Source organism: Lichenostomus cassidix, chromosome 5 (genome assembly GCF_008360975.1).
Source record: "Lichenostomus cassidix isolate B80296 chromosome 5, HeHo_3.0, whole genome shotgun sequence".
NCBI lineage: Eukaryota > Metazoa > Chordata > Aves > Passeriformes > Meliphagidae > Lichenostomus > Lichenostomus cassidix.
The window spans coordinates 53773997-53788545 of NC_139486.1; the positions used below are offsets into that span (position 1 = coordinate 53773997).

Here is a 14549-nt window from a genome sequence, read left to right on the forward strand (position 1 = left end):
TGCTCCTGACTCATGTTGGAGACATTCACTGAATTAGACAGATCCACAGCCTGATGTGGTTAACAATTTAAGGAATTACTTAGCTTTTACTGTTTTAAAAGAAGAATGGCAAGACAGCTCTTCAGTCTTTTTTCATACTGTAATATTTTGGGTCATGTTTTGAAAAGGAAGAATCATATAGAGTAGCAAGTACCTGAGAAATTGGCTGTTTCAGGAATGGTGGGTGGAATGTAATTTGCAGCATTGTCTCTGTTATCTGCTTCATGGGGTTCTGAGCAATAGCAAGAAATCCACTGCAAAACCCTCCAGTTAAAGTTTGAATTCCAGCCACATCCAGGAGTGACATCTGTACCTGTGAAGTTACACGGTGACTCAAGAGTCATCACAGAAAATCAAGTTGGATTCCTTGGAAGAATCACGGGATTTGTCCAGAGTTTAATATTTAATAAAATAATAAATAAAACTGCTTATTATACAGTTCACTCTATCTGCTTGGAAATGTTTTTGCAGCATAGACACTGCATGAACTTATTTAGCCAAAAAAGTATTCTAGGACAAAATGTTAGAAGGATTTTGTGACACTTGCCATTTATTTCCAGCATTCATGGGGGAATTGCCTTGCTATCATTTCACTTTATTATTTCTTACATATCTATTTGTATTATGCTTCAATATCCACTTTTTTCCTTTTTCTTTTTTTTAATTTTTATTTTTTAGATTCATAACCAATACCCAACAGAGTTTGAGTTCAATCAATATTATCTGAAGTTTCTGGCTTTTCATCACATATCAAATCGATTTAAAACATTTCTTCTGGATTCAGATTATGAAAGACTAGAACATGGTATGTGTGCTCTTTGTATATTGCTTTTGTAGTTGTTGATATTTTTCTCCAGAATATTTGGTCTACAAAAATTTGCCTGGGTTAAGATGGTCCAGTAGCTGCATGGTGACCATGTAATGAATCATATTTTAGATGTAAAAAGCAAAATGGAGGTGAAGAACATGTAGTGTTTTCTGCATCAGTGGTTCCTGAGCCATGCCACTGATGGCACTAGGAGTAAGTGGAAGAAATTAGTGCCATGCCTCAGGGGGGTTTAGCAATTTATCCACATAGTTCCATTTTCCCTACTAAATACCTTCTTTTAGCAGAAACAAAGTCTCTGTGAATCCATCAGAGAGTGCATAAAGTTTCAAGAAAGAAAAGCCTTTCCATCTATTACCTCTCACTTCTTTCTCTTGCATTATCTTCAGTGTTTTTCTTTGTATACTTTCTTTTTCACTCCCATCTGTCATGTGCAACCTTATTGCTTCCAAGGCCTTACCTCCCTTTAGAGCTCTCTTACCAAGGCTACACAACCACAGTTGAGGCTGCTCTTGGGACTTGTCCTCTAAAATGTGCTCCAAAATTCTCTGCTTTGGGGGCTGGTTCTCATGGCATATGGTCACTTTTAATGCTTGACATAAAAACTGGTGTAGCTGTGGGGCAGACTAAACTTGAGCAACCATTTTTTTTCAAAAAAATGTTCATTTCTATTATTTATCTTCTTTGTTTATTTCCTCTTGCTGTGGCATTTGATAGTAGACTTTGCTATACCTTTGACCTGAAATTCCTGTAGGCTGTGCTTTAGCATTTGTTATGCATTATCATAAAGTTATCTTTTTGCTGCTCTTCTTTTCCCCAGGGACATTGTTTGAAGATAAAGGAGATAAACATGCCAAAAAAGGAATTTGTATTTGGGAATGTATTGAAAAGATGCACAAAAGGAGCCCTATTTTCTTCAATTACCTCTATGCCCCTGCTGAAATAGAGGTATGATTGTTTTTAAAATATGGGTTGTTTGCTATTCTGAGTGATTCCTCGAGTACATTTTGGTGTCTTAATTGTTCTGAGCTAAGTATTTGGTGGACAAAATTGACCCTACCTGATTGATTGGAGCAGTATCTCAAAGTCATGGAAATGTGATTTAAAGGGCAAAATTCTGAAACATGTATTCATGTATCCTGGTGAACTAAATGAGTTATTTTGTTTCATTTCATTCAATTATATGAATTATTACTAAAATTGTCTTTAAAGGGGAACTGAGTTCAGAGTCATAAAGGGATACATTTTATAACAATCTGATTGAATCACATAGCTATATCACTGTCCTATATGATAATGTATATCCACTAGATTGAGCTGTGTCTTGAATAATTTTAGAAAAGTCACAGCACACTGATCATTGTAGAATTCTATTTAGAATAATCTGGAAAAAACAGGTATTGTTTTGTAAGTCAGAAATTCAAAGGCTTCCTTCATGTTATTATAATAATACACTTTGTTTCAAATAGGCACTGAAGCCAAATGTAAATATGTCCAGCCTCAAAAAGTGGGATTATTATGTAGAAGAGATTTTGGCTACAGGTCCTTCCTATGATTGGACCATGGTGCCTGCAAAATGCAGTGTTCCAGAAGAAAACGACCAAACAGATGGTTCAGTCCCTCAGACTAAGAGGAAAATAGTATGGCCATGTTATGATGATGTGAAAAAAGTACAACCTGATGCCATCACCAGCCTTTTAAATGTAAGTACATGGGTTGCACAGAACAGGAAGTTCTCTTATGCTCATGAAATTCATATTTACTTTTCATTGCAAGTTATTGCCTTACAGATATGCTGTTATTAAAAGGATCATGATGGATTCAAAACAGGTCTTTAGTAAAACTGACTGGTTGATCTGGAGTCCTGGTGGTTCTGGGAATCAATCAGACTTCCTGCAAAGCTGATATTGTTCTGAATGAACACGTCCCTGGGAGTATGTTTTAATTGTAGCTAATAACTACTCACGGATTCATTTTTTTTCACTTTCTGCTCTAAAAAATAAATAAAATTTTGGTTTGCCTTTTGTAGGAAATGCAGGAACAGCTATTTTTGTGTGGGTAAATGATGAATCTTGCTTTCTTGGTCTCTTTCTACTCATATAAAGTAGGTATGTAGTAAAATAACGACCCAGATTTTTGGACAGATCAGAAAATAGATTCTGACACTTGTTGATTTTAACAATTGAGAGATATACACAAACATAAACTGAACAAATTGCCCCAAATTTCTCAAAAAAAGCTTTTCATGATTGCTCTTAGTTTATGTATGTTTACTAGAACCAAACTGATAAATTTAGATTCTTCAAAATATTTTGGTACTTGAAATTGATTTTGGCTTGATTTTGGCTTTTTCTTGTTTGGGCTCATTTAGGCTGCTTATGTTTTGTCCTTTCTTCATTAGAAAATGAAAAATAAAGCCATTATCATATTTGTTGTAGTTATTTAGAGGGATTTAACACCTGTCTTCTCTTAAAGAGGTGTTCGTTGATTATAATTAATTAACAGCCTAACATTTGGTTATAATGGTAATTGATAGTGCAGGAGAATGACAAGAACATTCTTCACTTGTGTTGCTTCAAGCCACATGTATGTCCAGATACACATCACTGTGTGCAGTGTTTCATTTTGAAGACTCTTAAATCAAAGCTGGGATTTTAGAGCCCAATACTTCAGTGCTTGGAAAATCAGGATATGCTGTGGGCCCCCAACTCCCCTGAATCAAAGACAATTTTTACCAGGTCTTAATGCAGGAGGTTTCTGAATGGATGTGAGTTCTTGAAGATAGACTTGCTTTTGATGGAGGGTTAGCTTTATGGAGCAATACCCAATTAAATAAATAAATAAATAGAAAGAATCTCGTAAAACTCCCCTTGACTCAAAATAAGACAGTCAGGACTTCTCAGAGTTTGTAATTTCCCAAGTGCAAAGAAAGAGCAGGGGTGATACCAGGGATTCTTCAGCAAAGTACAGAGAGCTTTCACATCAGGTGACCAGAGGCCAGAAGCACATCAGGAATACAGCAGTGTTCTCCTGCATTTCTTCCTGGGGTAGATGCCAAACTATCTATATCCACAACTGTGAGAAACTGCCATATAACAGGGAAATTAGCCATATTATAGGCTAAAGATATGTGGGTCAGGTTTTATAGAGTTTAAATGTTATTTGTGAATTAGATTATAGTAATAAAAGATAGCAATGGAGAGAACATTTGGAAAACTTTGGAGAGGTTGTATAAAGGTTACAAAAATATTCTTCTAAGTTTAAAAAGCAAAGTGAACTTTCTTTTAAAACAAGTTGTTAATTTAGGGCTATTGCTGATGTAGGAGAAAGACCTCTCTTTAATCATAAATCCACTGAGAATGTGTTGGTATCCAAAATATGTTTCAACTGAGACCATATTTAGCATCGTAAATCACTGGGGAAGATTGATTCTCACTTAGTTTATAATGATAAGCCCAAATTTGTTTGTTCTAAAGATATTTTTCAATTGAAAACTAGATAGTGCTCTTCAGGGTGTAAAACGGAAACAGTGAAGTTTTTAAGTGCCTTAGTTCAGAATTTTCGTGGCAGAGTGTGATGCTGTTCTTTTAAGAGTGGATCAGATTCTGGTGCTTCTAAGAATTGTGAGAGATAATGGGTGTGCATGCACAGATATATTGTGGATGCAAAGGAGGTGATGATTTTCCAGAGCTCTGGAGCTTCTGCAGATTTAACTGCTGTCTCTACCATTCACATGTTCCAGAGCAGGTTACTTAGCAGATCTTCTGAAGGGCACAGTAATGCTAATTGTTTGTGATTGCTAATTGCAGGAAATAGATATTCTCATCGTTGAATTTGTTATAACTTTTTTTTTTTGCATACATATATTTCTGCCCCTGTAAGCCTGGACAGCAGGAGATGAACCAGAGAGATAAATGTAATGATTTTTTTCTTTCAAGGAAAAGCATCTATTCAAAGTCCATTCCTCACATGGAAGGGAAAAAAAAATCTGACGATTTCTGTAAAACTTAAAACTGAAGCGGCAAGAGTAAACCTTAGGATTTATTGCCTTGTATGTTTTTTTTAGATGGGGTTTATTAAAGGAGAACTTATTCCTAACTTTTCAACTTATATACAGGAGATTGTTGAAAGTTTTTCATGAAAGTTTTTCATTTTAAGTTCTGGAAGCACTGCTCACTGTGGAGCCAAAAAAGAAGGAATGTGACCCAGTTGCTAAGTAACAAGTTTCAGTTACTTCCAGATTCTGCAGAAAGGACTCATACTCAGAAGTCAAGACTAGGGCAGAAAGAGAATGATCACATTAGAACCTGACTAACTTACAGCAATAAAGATCTTATATCCTTTTGCAGCAAATTGGAAATGCTTTTACTTTTAAAAGTGTGTGGTAAATTCATTCCATTTTATATCACCTATTCAGAAGTATTTTCCATTCAACACTTTGAAAGAGAAACAAGTAATCTAGAGAAGCCTTTAGTCTTTGTGTTGATCATTCCTTATTTTTTTTATCTACCTGGGATGATACTACAAGCAAAAGTACTCTGGTTTTATTTCTTAGCAGAAAGAGAGCATATATGACTTTCAGCTACCTTCAGCATTTAAAACTTCTGGTTTGATTCTTGCTGTTAAGCCACTTCTCTTATATTTAGTTTCACTTTGGGGTTTTCTAATTTAGCTTCAGCAAGGAAGAGTTTGTAGAAATATTTTGTTCCTGTTATATTGTCAAATGCAGGCTTTTTTATTTTCACCTAAGAGTTCAAAATTTAGTTCAGAAGTTAATTTCCTGGTCAAAATGTTTTCTTACTTTAAAAGTATAATAATTTTCTACCTTTCAATTAGTAGCAATTTCTTGCATAATTTTTCATTCAAAAGACTAATAGGAGTTGGAGAATATTATGAAGTCTACTTTAATGATTAGGTAGAGTACAAGTAAGTAGAGAGTTACTTTGTCTACTGTGAAAATAAATGTGTTCATGTTTAGTTGGCTTCGATGTGGCACAAGAAGTCTATGTCCTGTGGCAATTTTTTATTCCGTCATTAATTCTTAATTCAATTTGAAAAATTGAGGTTTTAATTTTGTTTCATTAATAATAAGATTTTCATAACAATGTAGTTGTTGAAAGTAAAAATGCAGAAGGGAAGCATGGCAAGTGATATGGACCACACATCAAAGTCTTGGCAAATGTGTCAATGAGTGTTCACAAGTAAATATAAACTAATAAAATTGGCTCATTTTACTTAACTTTGCACTGTCTTATTAACAGGAAATAACCCTAACTGGAGGTTATCAGCATAGGTCATATTCCCAAGTTCCACAACAAGAACATGTTGTTACAGTTTGGCATCCAAATTGAATAAATCTTTCTGTTTCATTTCCTTCTTTTATTACAGCTTTGTATCACATTTTATAAACCAGGGTAAATGTTAATATTGGCACTGTACAATGTTGGTGTCACAGCAGAGAATTTGTTCTTTGTAAATATTTTTATAAAATACAGACTGTCCTTATCAGTGTTGTGTTTCTGTTATGGCAATTGGTGTTGAATTTTGTGTGTTCAGGAGGACTGGGGGAGAATTAAAAGCCTGGTGGCTCCTCCAACCTGGGACATGCAGGAAGAGCAATGTGTCTGATGCTGTCCTTGGGTGTCTTTTACTCGTGATGCCAATGGATCTCAGTTTATAGCTCATGTGGCAGAGGTTCTTGAACTTCACTGAGCAGCACAGCCTGAAGGGTCACCGAGTGAAAACACTGACTAGAGAATGATTCCATGAAAATGACTGCCAGGGAATAATCCGTTAGAAATGTTTATTCTTAAGGAAACCCTTGTTGTTTGTTTCAGGAAATCGAAAGGTTGGAAAGTAAATTAAATCAGAGCCCAGAGAGGTGGCAGCTTTTGTGGGAAAGGGTCAAAATGAATCTAAAGGATGACGCCAGACAAGACAATGTGAGTAGAAAAGAACTTGTCCAATATAGTAATTCCATTCCTGCTGTATAGGCTACCTGGGACACTGACAAAATTACTGTATTTCTTGGAGTAAAATACTGCTTTTGAAAAACTGAATGTGTTGATCTAACCCATGATATTGGCTTTTTATTTCTTCATGTTGAAAAATATATTTTTACTTGTGCTATTAATCTAATTGCTTTTCCAGAGTAGATTAAGGCATACAGATAAAATGAGCATTGTACTAATGCACAAATGTATGATTTTATAAATTTAAAAGATTCTTGAAGTACAAAAAAAGCTCAGTTCCTGAAAGTAGCCAAAAGGATATCACAGATTTTCAGAGATAAGTAAGGATATTTCCGTGGTTAAATGGAGTTATAGTTTCTAAGTAGAAATAGGAAATACTCATGCTAGTGTTTCCAATTCCTGACTGTGGTAACAAGAACAGCTGACAGTATAGAACCTTCTAAGTCAAAGGCTGCCTCTTTGCTCTCTGTGTGCACCAGGAATAATGTTAGATAGTGCTTTTTGGGAGCTTTGTCTCTGAGCTTGGCACAGTGAGTTACCAGTTCCAGACTGTGTCTATCGAGTGTTGTCATTTAAATTAGGACCAAGTTCAGGATCCCTCTTGTTCCAGATGATTGAGATTCTACTAAAATGACATGGATCTGTAAAGGAGCTCTTGGAAATTAGTTTTTCCTTTCCCCCATTTCTTCCCTTTGAAATCAGGGAAATCTTTTGTGTTCAAGTGTTTGTTTAGTTTTAGATGCTTCTGAGAAAGCAAGGGAAACATTATATCACTGGAATATATGAGGCTTTTCTGAAATACTGATTTCTTACACCAAGTGAACCCTTCTGCTTAAGAAACGCAGGGAATTGCCATCCCTCTGCCTTCTTCTCTGAGGCAGCACTGACTTGTAATAGGAAGATTTTTTTTGGCCTCACAGTGATTCCATCATTAATTGGTTACATTAATTCATTACAACTTACATGTTGTACCATGTATTTATTATCAGTACAGCACTGAGACAGTCTCACAATGCAAGCCACATTGCATTACCTTTTTTCTTCTATTTCCCTCATTTTCAGCTCCGGAGACATCCTTCTGGCTCCTCAGGGATGATGTCACCTAATCTACATTCCTATCAAAAGAGGTCTTTGTTGGAAATACCTGACAGTGGGCTGGGTGAGGAGCAGAGTTCAAGCATCTCTCCCTCTAATGGAGTAGATCGAAGAACAACGACGCTGTACAATCATTTCACATCAAAGAATGATGAAAATAGGTAAACTGGATAATCAGACAATATTTGTGAATGTTTTGTTATATTGGTACAAGTCTCTGCCTTAGGAAAAAATGAAATTTTCATGTGGACAGATTATTTTGTGACTACCTTATTCCTGCTTTGTGGTTTTGATTACATTTAGTTGTCTCAATGGATGGGCCTCTATCTCCTACCAGTGACCTTCAACCTTGCATTAGACGCACAAGCAAATTATAGTTGTACATTTAATGCATCCAGAGTACTAAAAGGGTGTTTTATCAGTGTGTCCCAGTTACCAATAACTTAACTACTGGTTTAAATCTTGCTCATTTTACTGCAGGAAAATGAGTGTTTAATATGCATATTATAGTTTTGGGGCTTTTATTTATCAGCAACATTGATATTCTGAAATCACATGCTATCTGTATTTTCTGTCCCTCTCAGATCTTTTGAAGGTACGCTGTACAAAAGAGGAGCTTTACTAAAAGGTTGGAAACCTCGCTGGTTTGTGCTGGATGTGACAAAACACCAGGTAAAACCTTTTCAGATAATGGACTTTTTTTATTATTATGTTGCTCCTGTTTTATTTACTGGCTTTGTATAGCTTGATTTGACAAACAATATTGGTAATGATGATTTTCAGGTGTGATGTGTGCTACATCATTCTAGACCTATCTGTGTTTGTCTTGTGTATCTTGTAGCTGATACAGAATTCTGAGTGGACAGAAGGGTTTTAGTATTTTGCTTTTTTAAAAAAATATATAGGAGTGTTTCAGATTAGTTATAGTCATGTAAATTTCGTGGCAAAATTATTCATAAATGTTCCACCTAATCATTGTACAATAAGGAGTACCAAAACTGGAGGAGATCTGTTGGTCTAAACTTTTTATCAAATCTACAATGTTTGCCAGAATTCTGCCATAGAAATTTATAGCCTTGTGTACCTCAAATAATTGGACAGTAGTCTTCATTGAGATAAATATTCCACACAGTGGAAGTTATAACTTCTGACACTTCTGTATGCTTTTGTTTAAAAAATATTAATTTATTATAGTCAATACACTTAAAAATATGTAATATAGATAAAGACAGACATCTCTTGAAATGCTAAGTGAGTACTTCTAGATCAATGTGGTAAATAGCAACAAATTATTCTTCCTAATATATCCTATACAGCCTGTATATAGGAGAAAAAGTTCATTTTGCAGGAGAAAAAAAAATACTTCTTCATTTTTCGTATAACAAGATATCCTTCTGAATATGATAGAGGCAGGAGTAATACAGGTCAATACTGGCTGGAATTCTGTTTGACCTTTGCTGTAAAGGTTTGTTTTACTGTTTTGCATTGGTTTATGGGAATTCGTTGGGGTTTTGTTGTGAGGGCTTTTTTTGGAACTGGTTTGCATGCTGAAACTCATTTTACAGAGTGATTAATATTCATATCAAAATACCTTTGTAAGGAGAAAAAAAAAAAGCACAGACTTCATTCAATCACTGTGTACAGTATAGGAAAATGTGAGTTTTCTATGTGGTTTATAATTACCTAAAATTACACTTAAATTTTTGCTGATCACTTTAAATTCTTGAAATACATAGAATTAGTGTTCTGTTAACACCTTGGTGAAGTAAAGCTTTTGTGTTAGTTTTATGTAATGACCAGTGAAGAACTGGTTCTGCTTTCCTGCCCCACGTGTTCTCTGCCCAGAGCAATCCTTGGCTCCTAATCATATTTGTGCCTCTCATCCTTACCACTCCATGCCCCCAGGCTGTATCCAGGGAAAGGGAATTTAATGGAAATGTCCATCTAAAAGCATGTTTGGATGTTTTTTCTCTCGTGTCCAGCTGCGATACTATGACTCTGGTGAGGATACAAGCTGTAAGGGACACATAGACCTTGCAGAAGTGGAAACTGTGATTCCTGCTTCTCCAACAATAGGAGCCCCAAAACACGCCAGTGAAAAGGCTTTTTTTGATGTAAGTATGTCTGGTCTTTACTTGATCTTTATGTGAAATACTCTTCCCTTGGTGTGTTTAACCCATTGCTTTCAGTCCTGCTGGAAGATGTGAGCTAGACTGGAGCTGTCATGCTATCACAAGACAAAAAGCTTTTGTGTAGCTGGCATCACTCCTCAGCAGTAATAGTTCAAAAATGTTACATTCAAACCCAGTTAGGACATTGAGTATTACAGTTTAAAGTTTGCAAGTTTTCTTTTCCATGTCCTGACATCTGTCTTCATGTTCTTGTTTTTCCTTTGCAGTTGAAGACAAATAAACGTGTGTATAATTTTTGTGCCCAGGATGCACAGAGTGCTCAACAATGGATGGACAGGATCCAGAGTTGCATTTCAGATGCTTAGAAAGAGGAAAAACGTTCCATGATAAAGTCATTTTTAAAGCACCTCTTCCTGGAAGAAACAGAGTTCTGGAATGTTACTGACACACAACCCACCTTCCTTACATTTCAGCCATAAAAGTTCACAATAAGTTCTTTTCTGTTTAATAATTATAACCACTGTAACTGCTATTTTTTTTTTCTGCAGGGAGGACTTGGAAAAATAATAATCCATTTATCATGCATTTCCTCTTTCTTCAGTACAATTCCTAGCTATAAAAGTGGGCTGTATTTGCACTATCATCTAATCCTGGTTTTCTCATTTCAGAGCTATTCTGTTAGAAAACCTGTCCACAGGAAAGTGTAGAATTTTTCCCTTCAACAAGAAGTCTATTTCCACTTTATTTAGATTTTTAAGCAGCATTTTCTGATTTCCAAGCCAGTCATGAATAAGAGGGAACATGTCTACAATTCCAAAAAACAAATGAATAAATGAAGCTTGTGAGTCCAGTGACATACACACCAGGTTGCCAATGTTTATAGACAGCTGATATTTTTAAAGACCAAAAAGTGAAATTGCCTGATGCCAGACATTCAAGTGTCTTCTTAGTGTGCAGGTCATTCTCTAATCTCATGCTCTGCTGAGTGCTTCTGCAATGTTGTTATGGAATTTCAAATTCTAGGGATTACCTAAAGACCATAGCACTTTTATTTTAGATTCTGTTTGCAATTCCAGTGAGATAAATGGAAGAAAACTGGCTGACAGTATCCTGGAGCAGTGGAAAACAACAAACTAGGAATTCAGTAGAAGAAGGATCTCTTGTGTGTGAGTTGTATGTGTTAATTTATATGCTGTTCTGCTCACTGTAAAATAAAAAATAATGAACATGATAATGCACTAAACAATGAAGCAAGCACTTGCACTGAAATCTTTACAATGCAGACATTTTGCAGGACAGAGGTAAGTTATTTATAGCAGAACAAAACTAGCTAGTTAACAACATTTACAGATATTAAATGTGTACATAATCAAGTTTGAGGTGTTGTGATTTGATACTTTTTAAACATTTTTTTGCACATTAATTGGAAGACTGTTTATAGATTTTTACTTTTGATGAAGTTGTGTTTGTTCTGCTTAAAATCCTGGCAAAACATTTTTAATATCCCCAAATTAGTAGAAATTTTACAGTCTACAAATAGTGAGGACTTTGAGTAGAATATGTAGGTAATTAAGCCATTGTTTTTACTTTGAAATGTTAATATGTTAAATAGCACACTAATATTACAAAAGGTCTGTATATATGATTCACTATTTTCTCATTTTTCCAGACGTTCTGCTTGTAATTTAATGTCAGCCTAACCAAACTGACTATACTTACAAAATTTTTCAGTTACTAAACTTTGTGGGTTTTTTTATAACTAATGTATTTTGTCAGAAAGGAACATAGATTTCTCACTACACACAATAGGAAATGCAGCTGTTTTTAATGCATTTGCAAATTCAAAACAAAAATATGAAGGATTTTTCTAGCATTTTTCAATTGACAGATTTCCACCTGTGACAATGGTGTTTGCACATTTGTATTTTTCTTTGTATATGAAGTACTTTTATATGTACTTTGTAAAATACTGATCCTGTTCTTAGGTTATATGAAGATATACATACCACTGCTTATTTTGTAACTAGTTAATTTTAACTCTTGTATGTTATGTGATATATGTATGCTAACCATCTTGTAATAAATACACTTCTTAAGGAAAAGTAAAACCTTTCCTTTTACTGTAAAAGAGAAAAAAGCAAGACCCACGTGTTGAAATATTCCACAGGCACAAGACAAATCCTTATTTACTCTGTTTTAAGACTAGTGGGTGTATTAAAAACTATGTGGTCTTTTGTATACTTGTAAATATCCTTACCTAAAAGTTGCACTTGGGCATCGTTAACTCGAACACTTGTCAACAGTAACACTAAAGAAGTCAGAATTTAAAGCAAAATTATCATTCTAACAAGTCTCAATGTATAGCCATTACCAAAAGGCTAAATACATGTAATGTTCATACTAAGTCATTGATTAATGATATTGAATTTTTTTTTTTTTAATTCTATGAGGTATCGCAACAGAAGTCAACTGCATACTTTCACCCTGAGACATATCTCACTCGTATCACCTGATGCAAAAATGATCTAGTTCCTAAAAAATAAACTATCAAAAAATGGCAAGGTCTTACTTAAGAATGTGCATCTAAATGGAATTCCTGAGTGTCGTGTGGGTTAGCAGAATTCAAAAGGAAAGGGAACGTGTGCCGGAGGTAGGGGACCTGTGGCAGTTCTTGGATGCTGTGGTGCTTAGATGATCTGGTTTGCGTATTGAGCTTGGCATGGATGCTAATGTTGCCTTAAATGTTGATCTCAATTTTTAGTGTCTGTATTGATGGAAAATGGACTTGAGCAACTTAACTTAAAAATACCTGAATAAAAGCTGGAATGAGAGATGTGATATTTGTGGTGTCTGTTGTAAGGATTATACAGGGGGGTGGTAGAAATGCTCTTGGTGTGAAGACACAACGTTTGGAGTGTCCATGAGGGTCTCTCCTCTACAAAATGATGATTCAAACAGAGACTTGGAGAAAATGTGGAGAAGTTAGCTTAGCTTAAGCTACAGGGTTAGCCAGTGTGTTTGAGTTGTGGCAGCAGCAGTGGAGAATTAGAAACTAAGAATTTGTTGGGGAAAAATTCTGTGTATGAAGGGATTCAACTTCATGTTCCCTTAAAATCTTTTAGGAAAAGGAACCCATCCAGGAGCTGGGGATGAGGCAGACGTGCTCCCTCTGCTGTGTCACATCACTGTTCCCAAACTGTGTATCACAACATTCCTACTGCAGAAAAGAGAATTACAACAGGTCTTGCATAAGGGGAGAGGATTGTTTGCCCTTCTCTGTGTTCAGTAAGAAAACATCCACGTCATAGGTGGAGGAATGAAGCAAATTTAGGCTTTGAAGAGCTGTTACTGTGGTTTTATATCAGTGATTTCTCTTTCCTATCTAACAAGTGTTTTCTATAAAAACCCTTACTTTTGATGGAGCCTTAGGATTACTCCACTAAAAAATAAAATACTTAGCATGCCACACGTGTGGGTCACTGGTTATGTAATGATACACAAACAGCTAACAGACCCAAGAACAAATGTTCAAAATTTTGTGTCACATCCCACACACATTATTTGTATCTGATATTTTTTGAATTTCAGACATAACAAAAATGTGGTGATCTTGTCCAAATACTGTCATTTTGCCTTTTCATCCTGTAATATTCTTGGAGTATGTCAAAGTGGCTGCACCACATTTCTCATTTTTCATATTTGTGATCATCCAAATATTTTGTCTGTTCATGATTATCCTGTGGTTGCTTTGGAGAGTCAGAAAACTGAAATTAATCTGCCCATTCCTCAGTTATGCTGAAGTTCATGCTGAGTATCACTGTCGCACCTACTTTCTGCGGGTTTGCCTGTATTTGATCAGTTTCTCCCCCACTTTTGGCTACTGTGCAAGCCAAGGGCAGTGGTAGCATCAACATTCTCATTTAGGAAATTTTCATCTTTGAGGTTTTTTACATTCAGCTTTTCATTAACTGACTGTCAAATAAGGATGCTGCAAGTTCATTATTTTTTTTCTCTTCATTTACTAGTCAACATCCAATGGGAATTAACATTTTTTCCAATTTCAGCTTGCATCGTAAAGTTCAAGATTCTTCCTTTCTGTTCAAATTTTTCTTAGATGTCAGAATTTGCACACTTATGATGAATAGGAAATGTTGCTTAATTTTGTCATGGTTACTGTTATTCTATTGTCTACTCTTTGGTAACTGTGTTTTCTTTAAGTGTCTTCTAGGAGAGTCATAGAGAGCTGATACTTTTATGTGTAGACAGAGAATAGTAGGAGATGTAAATATTCAGGCTAAAAGGACCACAGAACTATCCTGGAAGGAGATGTGAAGGGAGCAGTTGTTTCAGGTATTTAGTGCTCCTTCCTGCCCCTCTTACTCACCTAGAAGAACCTGAGGCATTGTCTTGATTAACTTTAAGGTTTATTTATTGATGCCTTGTTTATCAGTGTATATTGAGCAAATATCAATGAATACATTGTTA

General features: G+C 35.4%; 1 protein-coding gene across 5 annotated transcripts in view; it reads left to right on the forward strand.

Moving 5' to 3' along the window:
• The window catches only part of SBF2 (SET binding factor 2), a 228137-nt gene extending 215242 nt beyond the window's left edge, over positions 1–12895 (forward strand). For all 5 annotated transcript variants that reach the window (XM_085063120.1, XM_085063121.1, XM_085063122.1 and 2 more), the window contains 8 exons: positions 718–844; positions 1686–1813; positions 2335–2568; positions 6703–6807; positions 7900–8093; positions 8517–8604; positions 9915–10046; positions 10331–12895. In XM_085063120.1, the coding sequence (XP_084919246.1) occupies positions 718–844; positions 1686–1813; positions 2335–2568; positions 6703–6807; positions 7900–8093; positions 8517–8604; positions 9915–10046; positions 10331–10429 (1107 nt within the window). In that variant the 3' untranslated portion in view covers positions 10430–12895. The remainder of the gene's footprint in view (positions 1–717; positions 845–1685; positions 1814–2334; positions 2569–6702; positions 6808–7899; positions 8094–8516; positions 8605–9914; positions 10047–10330) is intronic.
• Positions 12896–14549: the final 1654 nt, after the last annotated feature.